General features: G+C 31.7%; 1 protein-coding gene across 3 annotated transcripts in view; it reads right to left on the bottom strand.

Moving 5' to 3' along the window:
* Positions 1–562: 562 nt before the first annotated feature.
* Positions 563–14,661, bottom strand: part of SLC4A7 (solute carrier family 4 member 7) — a 108,812-nt gene continuing 94,713 nt past the window's right edge. For all 3 annotated transcript variants that reach the window (XM_059162430.1, XM_059162428.1, XM_059162429.1), the window contains 4 exons: positions 10,893–11,024; positions 8,559–8,656; positions 6,785–6,892; positions 563–4,802 (listed from right to left, as the gene is read on the bottom strand). In XM_059162430.1, the coding sequence (XP_059018413.1) occupies positions 4,721–4,802; positions 6,785–6,892; positions 8,559–8,656; positions 10,893–11,024 (420 nt within the window). In that variant the 3' untranslated portion in view covers positions 563–4,720. The remainder of the gene's footprint in view (positions 4,803–6,784; positions 6,893–8,558; positions 8,657–10,892; positions 11,025–14,661) is intronic.

The following is a 14,661-nucleotide window of genomic DNA, read 5'->3' as shown; positions in this document are numbered from 1 at the left end:
GCAGGACCTCTGCTGAGCAGAGAGCCCGATGCAGGACTCGATCCCAGGACCCTGAGATCATGACCTGAGCCAAAGGCAGCGGCTTAACCCACTGAGCCACCCAGGCACCCTCCTCTCAACTTCTTAAAAATAATAATAATAATAAACAATAAACTCAAAGTTCTATACATAGGAATAATAATTTGACAAAAAACTTTTTCTTAAAATACATGTCAGAAAACTTTCAGATGAAATTTCTAAACTTCTAAGCACCTTTCTCACTCCCAAAGGTTATCAAGTTCATGTTGGGATATCAGAAGCTCTTTCTTATTAAAGGGAAAATAATGGACCAGCCTACTCTTAAAGGGCTTTAATTTCGATACTTCTTAACTATTAAAAAGTCATTGTGAAACACACAATACTTTGCTTCATCTCCTTTTCTGTTTCCTCCCTGAAGCATATGAATATTAGGAAGCAGGAAACAGGAATCATTTAATTTCCTTCATCCCCCATTCCTCTGCATAAGAAAGATATGCAGCAATTCTAATAATTAAAGTACAAAATAAAGACAATATCCAACAACTAATTCAGTAGACTTTTATTGCTCTCTCAACTTCAATAACATCTCTAAAAAATAGTTTTTTTCTAACAATTATGAAACAAATTTGAAAGGCAGAATTGTTCACATTATAGACTTGGTAGAGACCTGTACTTCATATAAATGAAAAATACCAGTTCTACATTTTAAATATTTAATTTACCTTGAATTTTATTACAAAAGAAAATATTATCATTGTAATTATAAAAGTCATAAAAATTAGAACTGTACTGTGAAATTATACCAAGCTATCAAATACTATATAAATGAACAATAAAATTCAATTTCTATTTATTCAAACATAGTAAACATTGAAAGATAACCCCCTACAAAACAAACAAAAATCCCCCCATATTTTTAATATTAAAGCAACAAAAGAAAAGCCACAACACAAAAATCAATCAATGCACAAAATCTGATTTAAAAACCACTGGGGTTTAACAATTACGATAAGTCAACTGTAGAAGTCAGTATGTGCTAATTAAATTAAAGTTTTAAAATGATCTTTAGATGATTCCATTTCCAACTATATGTTTTCCTATTATTGATACTTATATTACTTTCTGATAATATTAGAAAAGAACCAACTTTACATTAAAATTGCCAAATTTTGAATTTTGAACACTATTTTAATTTTCAATGTCCTTAATATCTTTAAGCTTACTTTCTAAAAAATAAATAATTGTTGGACTAAACCAAAAAACATTTCACACATTTGTATTATATATGATTAACAATGATGTAATCTACATAAATAAATTTAAAACATTAAGTTATTTAATTTAAACATTTTTGAATTACAATGTTATATCAATGGCTTACACATCCAAAATCTGAGCACTTTAAAACAGGATTCACATGTTGAGCACATTTAAAGAACTGATGCACATGATATGATCCTTGAAAAACAGCAAGCTCTGGTGTAATACCTCAGTTTCAGAAACCATTTTATGTTTTACAGAATTCTGAACCTGTGTTTGTGAAAGGAAAAACTTAGAAAGCTATTATATACATACATAAACTTGAAGCATGAGGAAGAAAGAAATGCTTTTTGGGTGGAGAAAACAAAAAATTAGTAATTTTGAGTGATAAAGAAACCTGCTTTATAAATAACATGCATTAGCACATCATGTTTTACAAAGACTTGGCAAATATGAACATTGATATGCCACAGCTTTTTTCAACAACTGAAGAGATTTAAGATTTTAAACATCATTTTTTTTCTCTCTCTTACGTACCACACACACACACAGACACACACACACGAAAGACTGTGTGCTTCACTTCAGCATATCTAATATAAGAGAATATAAAGAATCATCCTTTTATCATAAGGAAGTTCGTTCATTGTTTTCTCAAAAGCTGCTATTTTAGAGTGAAATAGCATTCAAAAGAAAGTAAATTTCAGATGGTCAACATCAGGATTTATTATAGTCTCTGTAAACAGGCCTCTATAAATAAATAAAATAGGGTGGAGAGAAGAATATCCTGAGGTGGCTCTGTAGCCAGGGTATTCAGTAGCACTAAGCTCCATCCTGGAAACCAAGGCATCTAAGAAAGTGCAGGGCTGTTTATATTAATTTATTTTGTAAATGGAATATGTACAGGTTTAATTATTTTGCACCTTGAGGTAAATCAGTACACTGCAATTACTACTGCTCATTTATACCTATTTAAGGCAACATTTAAAATTAATATATGTAGTAAATTATATTTTTTACTGTCTTGCAATGAACACTAGCCATGATCGTTATTTTTTTTAAAAATAGTGGAAAAATGCTATAACCATGTAGAACAAGCAGTTAATTACTTAATAAACATGAGTTACCTTTGCTCTTCAATGGAGTAGTCATATCAGATGATTTTTTAAGTCAAGTAGTCAAAAGAAAGCAGAAACCATTAACAATTAGAAATAGTGAAAACACTTTGAGTGCAAAGTATTTTGCAAGTCATGGTTTTTCTGGCACTGGACAATTACTATACATAATTAAATAAAATCACACTATGATCCCAGGTAGTTCTCAGTTTAAATTTTAAAATCCCTTCCTGTAAAATAAGCACATCTGTTAACCCTATGATGTCTAGACACAAAGAAATGATGTGAGGAAATCCCCTTGTTCAGGTACACCAGGGGAGTTTGCAAAATATAGCAGCAAATACTGGGGTCTTTGGAAATGATTATGCTGCTATGAAATAATAGGAATCATTTCGGTGGAAGCTCATAAAAAATAAGCACCGTGGGTAATACTCAATTATCAATTGCCAATAGAGTCTAACTCTTTTTCAGGCAGTACCAAATGATGCCAGCTCTATTTTCTAAAGAAAAGTAGCTACATTTCCAACTTCTCATTTGAGGCAGAAGTTGAATTCTTTAACTAGAATCTGACAATATGGTCTCAGATGGGGAAATTATATCAGCTACCGAGCAGTTTAAATGGATTCAAAACACTTCAGAATTGCTAAAATATCAGCTTTTGGCATTCCTCATGATCCTCTATAAGATCAACTGTTCATACTTTTGAACTTTAATTACAAATGATTAAAGGGCGCATTGGAATTTCATTAAAATTTTCATCCTAATATCCATGTTACAATTTCGGTATTCCTGTGGCTTCTCAATACTCATTTGGTTTTCGTAAATTATCCTCTTGCCAAATCACTTTCACAACCCCATTCATCCAGTCCTACAGGCTTAACAAGAATAACATTTATTTATTTCATGTAGAGCTAAGAGTTTATAAAAGATGACTAAAAAGATTTGCTAGAAGTTAAAGATAGCTCAGAAAAGCAGAAACTAAATAACAAATACTAACACAAACTAGAAAGAATGCCATCAATCTGAGCTATACATAAAATGTTTAAATTCCTTTTAAAATACAAATATGGCAGTGCTTTATATCAAAGATGTAAAATCTGTCAACTGCTTTTGAAGATAATAAACCGTAAATGCAAGTGAGCACCAACTATTTACATGAACAATTTAAATTATTCTGTATTTGTTACCTTTTCAAATGTTTATATATCTAAGTATCATATCAATGAAAATAAATAAAATAGTTTATAATAGATCACAGATAACAATCTATTAAATATTATCTATATCATAGAAAGAATAACAACGTAAACAAGAAAATGAAAGGTAATTCTTTAGAATAAAGTAATACTGATCATAAACCCATTAAGAGAATTGTGATTCCTGATTATTTAGTCATATTACTTGTAATAGAAAAATAATCAAGAACTTAAACCTGATATAAACCTAACCATATTTTAAGTAAAAGACAGCAAAGGCAGAGAACAGAGGAAGCATTCTGGGCTCTTATAAAGCATTAGGATTCAAAAAAAAATTCTACAAAGGCAACAAAATTTAACTATTATCAACTGGCATTTTACAGCTTCTAAAATCCATAAAGTTATGACTGGTATGGGGTTAAATTATAAAATCACCTGCAATTTTACTTGCCTATTCGAATAGAAACCTGGATGTGGATGTTTTTTAAGATTTAAAATAAATTTTAAAGACACATAGGTCAAGACTATAGTTCTTATCTAGACAGTTTCTATTGTTCTACCATTAGAGCCAAAAACTCTCCACTGCTTGTGAAACATGATGGACATCTGCATAAATGAAACATACATACAGAGAAGCCATGACATGTTACCATTTGTCCACAACAAGGGCATAAAGACTCCCTGTTCTTCCCACAAAGAACTAACAAAAGTGAAATAATATGTAAAAATTTTTAGTAGCTCAAGTAAAAATTATAAATATATGGACAAAGTACATCACATAAGGTTGGTATGAATTACCACTGATAAACAAATAGACTTAAAGGAAAAGTAGATTGAATGCATTTCCCCACATCTTTCTACTGCAGAACAGAAATTTTTTTTTCAACAGAATAAATATTTGAATAGAAAGAACCATGTACCTCATTTCTAAGAGACCATTTCATTATATACACAGTCTCCATGGTGTTCCTAACAAACTTTAGACACTACTTCAAAAACCCAGGAGTCACGCATAAACAGCATGACTTACAATATTGTTATATATAATGACATGAAATACACACATTATATATATGTATAAATAAAATATATATCTGTATAGCTATATATATAATTCCTCTTGGTTCAATTCTATAACGAAGTTTCAGCGTCCATGTATTTCTTTGTTGGTTCGTCTTCAAGATTTATTTTCACACTCACAGGTTTTTCAGGGCTATTTAAAACAAGGAATGAGAATAAATGATTCTTATTACTTTCAAAAAATGGCCAATGCTTAGTATCCACAATAAGCCTTTTGAAATTACTATTAATACTATAAACATATGATTCACTATTATTATTTTACTGCTTTCTTTTCCTACCAATAAATTTGATTGGAAAGACAAATATTAAAAATTCTTAGTATTTTTAATGGATATGCTTGCCACTGAAATTCATGTTTGTTTTTTTTTTTTTTTACAACTGAAGAGGACTTTCTTAGTCATTATATGACTAAGTCTGATTTATTAGTTTTATTTTATAAATAAATAGTTGTAGCATGTAACATTTCACTGACAAATCCATTAAAAAAGCAACCTTTGTTAATATAAATAAGCATTACATTTTCTGCAAAATGTAACAAATTTATAAACTTTCTCTCATCAAATTTGGTTTACGAATAAAAAAATCAAAACACATATATTCTATATTTTCAAATTTATATCAAATACAATAATTTCATGTCCATGGATTTAAGTGACTAATTTAATTGTAACACATGATTATGTGTTTTGAAAAAACTTTTCAAATGTATAACAACACACTGGTTTGCGGCCTTATCCAGACAAGACTGAAGGAAGGACCTCCAAACATTTTTTCTGTTAAATGACATAACCTATACACTGTTTTTCTTCCCCTGTAATTTGGAACTGAGAGGCAACCTCAATGAAAGGCAGAAGCATAAAAGATACTTTTATATTATTGTATAACATATAATAATATTATAATTATAAGGTCTTTACATTTGCAACTGTACTAATAATCTGGGCCACAAGTGCTGACAACGTGTGAAAAATTATTAAGAGTAAAAAGAGCATTAAGCTAAATTCTAGCTGCATGGAATAATCAAAATGACAGAGAGTTCATTTTTAAAAAACTTTTAAGATCAAAGACAGAAAAAGGGAAATAGTCCAGCTTAAAAAAATCAGAAGGCAAGAAATTATTAAAAAAAAAAAAAAAAAAAAGTCAGGGGGGATAATGGAGATTAAGTAGGAGCAAAGCTCTAAGGAGAGGCGAGGAAGGAATGAATAAAACCTAACTAATTACTATCAAAAGACAGTGGCCTGAAAGATAGTAACTAATCAATCAGAAGCAGCCAGTGACCATTTGCCCTAAAAAAAGTTTTGATCTGATGTACAAGCAGAGTATACGGACACCCAACAGTTTCTGACACAAAGTGCACACAGAGTATTTGTGCAATATGAATGACTGTGTGCACTACAGGAGAATACCTCATTTCTCCACAGACCCAAGGGATTAAAGTAGTAACGGTTTTGAAACTAGAATCCCTTAGATTCAGGCCTTGAAGTGAGCATAAAAGACAGACAAAATGGATTCCTAACAAGAAATCTAAGAGAGGAGTTATAAAAATTGTTATGGAATATGTGGTCCATTATAAAACCAAATGGTGTTTATATCCACGGATTAAAAATTTCTTCCAACTATCTTCTAGGAAAATGTTTATCTCATCTGAAGAAATGCCAGGCTAAAGCAAAACAAGGAAATCAGTCATGTCTATCTTTTTTTCTCGGACCATCAGAAAGCATGATTGAGGCAGTGTTCACTTAAGAGTATTTATGTAACCTCTAGTAATTATCTTTCTTTATATGGTTTTGATATTTTATATACTTATTCCGTACTGCCACATGTATATATTCATTTTTATTATAAAATGGCTCAAATTCTTTTTGGAAATAGGCAATTATGAATTTAAAAGGTAACCAATCAGCACTTATATATCTGATTTCCAATATTCGGCAAAATGATGGATAGACAGATAAAAGGGAAGAGGGGAAGAAAAGAAGAAGGCTGGCTTTGTTAAGAGAATATAACTTATACAAATTGAGTTACATTTAATGGTTTTATGAAATAGCTATCTACCCATAAGTCGATTAAAAATTGGCTACAGTTAGAAAATGCGTAAAGAATTACAACTACCTCGTGCTAGATCTGGTTACTTTGGCATTCTCAGTATTCATGGAAAGTGCCTTCCACTGTGCAGTTTTGGCCATTTCATCTGATATGTTAACAACTGAGGGATCAACACTGAAGAATAAATACACTTTTTGGTTAGTATTCAGTACTTGCAAAAGCATTAATATTATCACTCTTTATTAATATTTGTCTTCATCAATTTTAAAATTGAGAAAACTCTTTGTCATGCATTTAAACCAAGGTCTAGCAAAACATCAGAATTTCGGAGTTCTGTTATAAAGGTTTCATGGAGAATTACATCCTTCTATATAACCAAAACTAGGAGTTAAGATTAATTAAATTGGCAATGAAGCCCAAAGATGATTATCTTGGCTATACACATATTATTGAAATAACAAAAGAACATATTACATATAAAAAATACAGCCTTAAGTCAATTAGAAAACTTTTATAACTAAGATAAATTTCAACCTCATCAACTAGAGATCCAAAGTACATAAGGAAAACTTAAGATCATGATTTAAAAAAAAACCCAAAAACTAGGTTTTTTAATAATTCAAAAAAATCATTAAAATGAATGATGGGAAAGGCGACACCTTAAAAATAAAAACAGTTCTGAAAATATTTGAACAGATAACACAAAAACAGGCTTATAATATATCACTTTTAGCTGACATTCGCGTTTTAGTTTCAAAGTGTTAGCCAAACAAATTTATCTAAATCAGAATCAAAAGAACAAAATACTGTCCTTTCATTGTAAGGGATAAATGTAATCATTCCCTGTCTCTATAAAATAGTGCAAAATTCCTTTGAGACCGCAAATTCAAAAATGATGGTATCTGTAAGTAATTTTGGACTCAAGGTTGTCAGCTATTAACTGTGAAGTTAATAGAAATATATTTGCAAGTCCTTTTTCCTCACCAGAAGAGTAATATCTCATTCATACAAGTGACAAATGGGAAAGTTCTTAAAGGGGGACATTTGAAGCTAGAAAGTACTTCAGGAATGTCTCTCTTCAGTTATTTGAAGTTAGCAACCAGCCACAGAAACATTTACTCAGAGTAGATAGTTTCCAGTTGGTGGACTCTGCCCTTGTATATACATTCTAAACCTATATACATTCTATATACATTCTAAAACTGACTTTTCTACTATCAATACTAATTAGAAATAGAAAAAATGTGGTAATAAGAATCAGACATATACGTTTTTAATCTTTTAAAACTACAAAAAGATAAACAGAAGAATTTGCCACTGTCTTTAGTTCTTAAATTTACATGTAAATCAACAAACTCATACATAATAAGCTATACATGGAACTCAACTTTTTCATAATAGGAGCACACTCACTGCCAATTGTCAAGTCACAATTTGGAAAGTTATCAGAAAATGGGTTACAAAGATTAATTTTCCAGCACACACTGATGCAGGCCTAATAAAGGACAGAGAGGGAAAGCTATACTGATTTTAAACTTCATTCAAACAGGAGTGATGCAAGACAAGTACTCTTGTCTGCTTGGCATGGAAGTTGGTTTAAGGCTCTGGTTCAAGTCAAGCTTTTTCTTCCCTCCTGCCTACAAACCTGCAAGGGGAAGGACCGTGAGATTTTCCTTTCAAATTCCCGAAGACCCCCTTTAGTTGTTGACATTAGGCCAGGTATCAGTTTTGTCATCTTTCTAAAAATAGAGATCACTACTTTAACAAAGCATTAACATGGCTTATTCATGTACTTGATATGTACACAAAACACATTTTACAAGATAAAGTTTTATCTCACCTATATTTTAGGGCCTTAACCGGAATCTGTAAGAGACTTCCCCCTTCAAATGGAAGGTGCACGGTGTCATCATCAGCTTGAAGCATTCGTTCAGCTTCCTTCAGAGCACATACATGAAAAAATTACTTTTCCCAGAATATTTTCGCAAGGACCAATTAATATATAACATCTTCAAGAATTACAAACTCAAACTGACAATATATTTAAACATATCTGTCATGACTGAAAAATCCCTTTTACAACTATAAACACATACTGGCATCACAAAAGAAAACAACCACTTGTAAAGGTTAACTTTTAAATGGTTATAACTTTCATTTCTTTCAGTTATATGAATACTATGTTAAAATTAATTCAACTACATAAATTTTATCATCAATTATTAGTATATAGTAAGATAAAATTTTATAAAATCTGATGGCTTTCATTACAATACAATATAAGCAAAACCTCATTTGGATGAGGCAGGGTTTCTCAATCTCAGCAATACTGACATTTAGGGCCAAACAATTCTTCATAGTAAGGGAAAATCTTGCATATATAGGATATTCGGTAGCAGCCTGGACCTCTACCCACTAGATGCCCATCCAACTCTGACAATCAAAAGTTTCTCAAACACAGAATTACGAACCCTGAGGAGAAATGTTGCCCCAGGTGAAGAAAAACATATACTGGAGACATGACCTAAAATCATGGTATCGTATTTACTGGGGATACATCAGGATGGACTGGGAGAACATCTACACTCTTCTTTCTTACCATTAGAAATCCCACTACTTGTAGGTGACCATATGCCCAGCTTTTAAAAAAAATAATCATTAAAAAAAATAAATAAAGCCAGAGCTAAATTTCCCAGCATTTGTAGTAACTCCACGTGACCATGAGATTCAAGTGGAACTTACTGAATGACATTTCTGGAGACTTCTTAAAAAACAAGGATAGCAGGGGAGAGCCCATTGTACTTTCTCACCCCATCCTTTCTGCCATCTCTAATGCTAACATGAGAGCTCAGGCTCTGCATTCATTTTGACCTATGAGGCTATTCTGAGACTGGAAACTGTATGCCTAGGCTAGGGGGAAAGAGGCACAGGGTCTCCAGACAACTCTGGGGAGCCATTACACCAGATCATTCACTCTTCTCAAGACTTCTATAGGAGAGCATAAACGCTTGTGTTGAGGCCTCCTTTACTTTTGTCTTCTGCTATATAAACTGAAACTTATTCTAACTTAATGCAAAAAATAATAAACAGGTAATTTTAACCTAAGTATTTTATAAATGAATTGCATCCTCTTTGAAAATTCACCAAAAGCTCATAAACATTTACACATATTTGTTAGTATCCTAAATAAAGAGTCATAATTTCTGTTAAATAAAAACCAGTAATTGTGCCATAAATTAGCACTGAATAATCAATCCAAACTATGTAAAGAAAAAAAAATACCAAGGCCTAAACCCAGTTGTCTTGTTAAGTTTTAACAAATCCATTTCCATAAATACTATGCAATATAATAAGGTATAAATTATGTTGCCTTCCCTCAAAAATTAGAGGGAAAAGTAATGTTGAGATCACTATTTAAACAGGACCACAATATTTAAAATATGTATCTTTCTTCTTATCTTTGAATTTCAAGCAATATTCTCATTCTAATGGGAAAACGGAGTCAGGTATTAAAATCAATACAATCATCTATGCTACATGTGAACTTGCTACATGTCTACTTTTTTTTCTTACTAAGCAACAGCACTGAGCTGGTTATTTAAAAAATCAAATTCAGAATTAAATATTCATGTAAATCTCTGTATACAAAATAAAAATAACGGTACATAATACTGAAAATTAAGACTACAGTTGAACACTACTTTCTGTAAAAAGATTGTTTAAAATCCTTTTTGTCATTATGTATATGTCAGAATATTAAAATGTTAAAATTAAAATGTACAGTAAAATGTGCATATGTATTTAATATGCTTGTGTTACCTATGCATTACCTATGTTTTAAAGACTGCTAAATTCTCTCACTTTTAAAATTAAGTACACATGTGAATTGTAATTTTTGAAAGTTTTTTTGGGGGGGGTCAAGGCTTTGGAGGGGCAACTTAAGTTGGTAAAATGTATTAAGAGCTAATGTTTAAAGCAAGTTCCCTACTAACCTATGCCTCAGTTTCCTTATTTGTAAACTGGGAATAACAGAAGTACCTACGCTTCATAATAATAAGGTTCTTAGGAGGATCAAAGAAGCGGATTCCTGTAAAGTGACCACAAGAGGGCCAGTTACTCAATACAAAATATTAAACAAGTGAATAGCATAAATTTGAAATTCTGGTCTTTTTACCTCTTTCTCTTTTTTCTTTTTGTCATCTTCTTTCTTTTTCTTACTTTCTGGCATGAGATCATCAAGCCAACTAAGTTCTCTCTTTGTGAAACACAGATCCATGAGTTTGCGTACAAAGACTAATGCAAGAACCTTTAAAAAGTAGGAGAGAAACTATTAAGTAACATCTAAAAATATACAAATTATGTCATTTAAAGAGAGAAAAAGTATCAAATCACAAATAACAAATAACAAAAAAGTACTTCTTGTATTTTATTTAAAAATAACTTCAGGGGCCCCTGCATGGTGCAGCTGATTAAGCATCAGGACTCTTGGTTTGGCTCAGGTCATGAGATCAAACCCCGACTGGGGTTCCACCCAGCAAGGAGTCTGTTAAAGTCTCTCTCTGTCCCTCCCTGCTTCCTCCCCTCTCTCTCAAGTAGATTTTTAAAAAATCACTTTATATACCATCTTATTTCAAAGGAACTGAGTCACCTATTTATCTCTGAAGCTTCCAGCTCAAAGAAAACATATAAAAGAAATGGCATTTTTAATCTCTTCCTATATAAATCCCATACATTCTGCATAAAATTATAAAGCAGATTAAGCATGGGATCTTCACTTTAATTAGCTTCAATTAATTTTTATGATGACCTTAAACTATATACATTATATAAGCAGATATGTGTGTGTGTGTGTGTGTGTGTGTGTGTGTGTGTGTGTGAAAATAAATAAATAAATATATATATATATGGGGGGGGGTGTTGTGGGGGGGAAGGGGGACAGACAGAGAATCTTAAGCAGGCTCCATTCCTGCCCAGCAGGAAGCTCAATGTAGGGCTCGATCTCATGACCTGAGCCAAAATCAAGAGTAGGACACTTAACCAACTAAGACACCCAGTCGCCCCCAAATTGAAATAAATTTAAAAATCTCTTGAGCAATTCATTAGAGAACCCATTTGCCAATACTGGCTTTAGACTTCCAATTACATATGTGAAAAAGATACACCATTACTTTAATTTGTTTTCCTTTAACTGCTACTAAGGTTCAAGATATTTTCAAATGTCCACTGGTTTCTTTTTTTCTTATCATTTTCCTTATTACTATCTTTTGCCTGGTTTTCAATTGCCTTTTATGACTTTTATTCATGAGTTCATAAGAGCTCTGTGCAGTTCAGATAGAAGCATTTTATCTGCCCTGTATGTTACAAATACTTTCTCCTAGTTCACAATCTGATTTTACTATGTCCATATAAAACATTTAATTATCATGTGGTCAAATAGATCTTTCCTTTACAGCTGGGTTTCCCTATCCTCTTGAAAGGTTACCCTCCATCACTAGACTACATAAATATTTTTCAAAAATTTCTTCTACATTTTAACATTTAAATCTTCAATTCATTTATGGTTTCTGTCTGAATATGGTATCAGTTACAGAAGCAACCTTAGCTTCCATACACAGTCAAATCTTCTAAGACTATATATATATATATATATATATATATATATACTCAATGTGTGTGTGTGTGTGTGTGTATATATATATATATATATATACTCTCAATGTATATAGTTCACAATGACAACACCCTCTCCGAATACACACAAACACACGTAAATAAAACTCATAAAATTCAAACATGGAAGTGACATTTTTACAATACTAAGTATGCACAAAGAATATGATATATCTTCCTCTTTGTTCAGATCTAAATTTTATGTACTTTGCAACATTATTATGGATTGAATTGTGTCTCCCATGAAAGATACATTGAAATCCTAACCGCTGGTACCTCAGAATATGATTTTATTTGGAAATAGGGTTGTTGGAGATAAAATTAAGATGAGGCCATACTGGAGTAGGGTGGTTTCCTAATACAGTATGCCCAGGGTCTTAATAAAACGGTCATATAAAGACACAGTGATATACAGACCACATCACAAGGTGCCAGTTTGGAGTTACACAGTTGCAACACAATGCCAAACTTTCAGCAAACCACTAGAAGCTAGGAAGAGGCAAAAGAGTTCCCTTATAGGTTACAAAGGGAGCATGACCCCATCCATACCTTGCTTGCAAACCTACAGCATCCAAAGCTATCATATAATAAATTTCTTTTGGTACGTCAACAAGGTTTCTTGTAATCACCCACTCTAACAAAATTCTTACTAATTCTACTAGGGCTTTTAATCTGTTTTCATTTGATTTATTTGAGTTAACAGGCAAACAATCATATTATCTACAAATGATGTTACCTCTCCCTTATAACAAATATTATATTATTCTTTTATCACAGTTAGAACCTTCAGTTCATATCAAATAACAACAGTAATAGTGTGCTTCCCTATATTGGAATTTATTTACAAATTTTTATGCACAGTGACTACAATTTTATAAGACTTTCTATCTTTAATTATGTTGGTATTTTTTGTTTGCTGCTGAAGTATCACACTCTATTTAATCATATTTTACTTATAGAAACACAAAAATTTATTTGTAAATACCTTAAGAGTTTTTGGACTTATATTAGTTAAGTGAGACTTTAACTAAAAGAGTCACCATCACTCTTTTTACAACTTTACTAGTCTTTGGTATTAAGATCTTGCTAGTATTTCATGAGAAAAAAATGCAGACTTTTCCATCTCTTCCTTTCCTTTCCTAGAATAATTCCAGAAGTACTGGAATTAACTGTTCTTTAAAATCAGCTGGGCCTGTGATCCAAGGGCAGATCTTTGGCCATTTTTCCAGTCTCTTGTATGCAACTGAGTTATACAGATCCATAAATTTTCTATTTCTCTTTGGGCTAATTCTTGGAAATATATGTATAGAATGGAAATAACCCATCTCCTCTAGACCAGTGGTAAACAAACCACAGCCCCTGGGTTAAATCTTGCCCTATTTGTTTTGTATGGCCTGTGACCTAGAATAAGCTTTCAAAGATGCACATTTGGAATTGACTTGATGATAGGGAACATTAACTTTGAACCGCAGCCCCATGAAATATCTCAAATGAAAAAGAATTATATTCTTCTCATTAGTAGTCTTTCATTTTAAAAAACTATACAATTACTTTTTAGGATTTACCAATAAGAAATTGTGGAAATTTCTCTCCTGTTATAGAAGTGCCTATATATCTTGCGATCTACAAAGCTGAAAATATTTGATACTTTACAGAAATAAAGTTTGTCAACTTCCACACTAGATGTACAAACTTACTCCTATAGATTCATGTAGTACTTTCTGAAAGCCCCTCAAATCTCTTCCACTACTGTGATTACATTCCTTTTCTCTTTCTTAATCTTGTATATTTTGCTCTGTCCTTTTCTTCTTTACTCAAATTGAAAGGAGCTTATTCATTATTGAGTTTTACAAATAAAAAATTTGGTTGCATTTTTTAAAAAGTCTTCTTGAATAATATATGTGGTGAAGGGTATACATTTTCCTTATGAACCTTAGATGTATCTCACTGACTTTGTTCAAAATTCTCTGCTGCAATACCTACAATGTTTTTTTAAACTCAGTTTTCAACCCAGGGATTATTTCAGCATTTAATGTTTAAATACTTCACATGTTTTTAGTGCTTTTCATGATTCATTTGTAATTTATTTGTGATCAGGAAATGTTATTACCTGCATAATTTTTATAGCTTCTTAATTTTTAAAGACTTTCTCTGTGGCCAAGTACATAACCAGTGTTTACATGGAATTTACAGAAGGATGAATATTCTCTGTTTGCAAAATTCAATATTCTGTGATAATTTAGTGAACAATGTTATCTTCTTAATACTACCTA

This window comes from Mustela lutreola, chromosome 2 (genome assembly GCF_030435805.1).
Source record: "Mustela lutreola isolate mMusLut2 chromosome 2, mMusLut2.pri, whole genome shotgun sequence".
Lineage (NCBI taxonomy): Eukaryota > Metazoa > Chordata > Mammalia > Carnivora > Mustelidae > Mustela > Mustela lutreola.
This window is presented reverse-complemented; position numbering and strand designations above follow the sequence as displayed.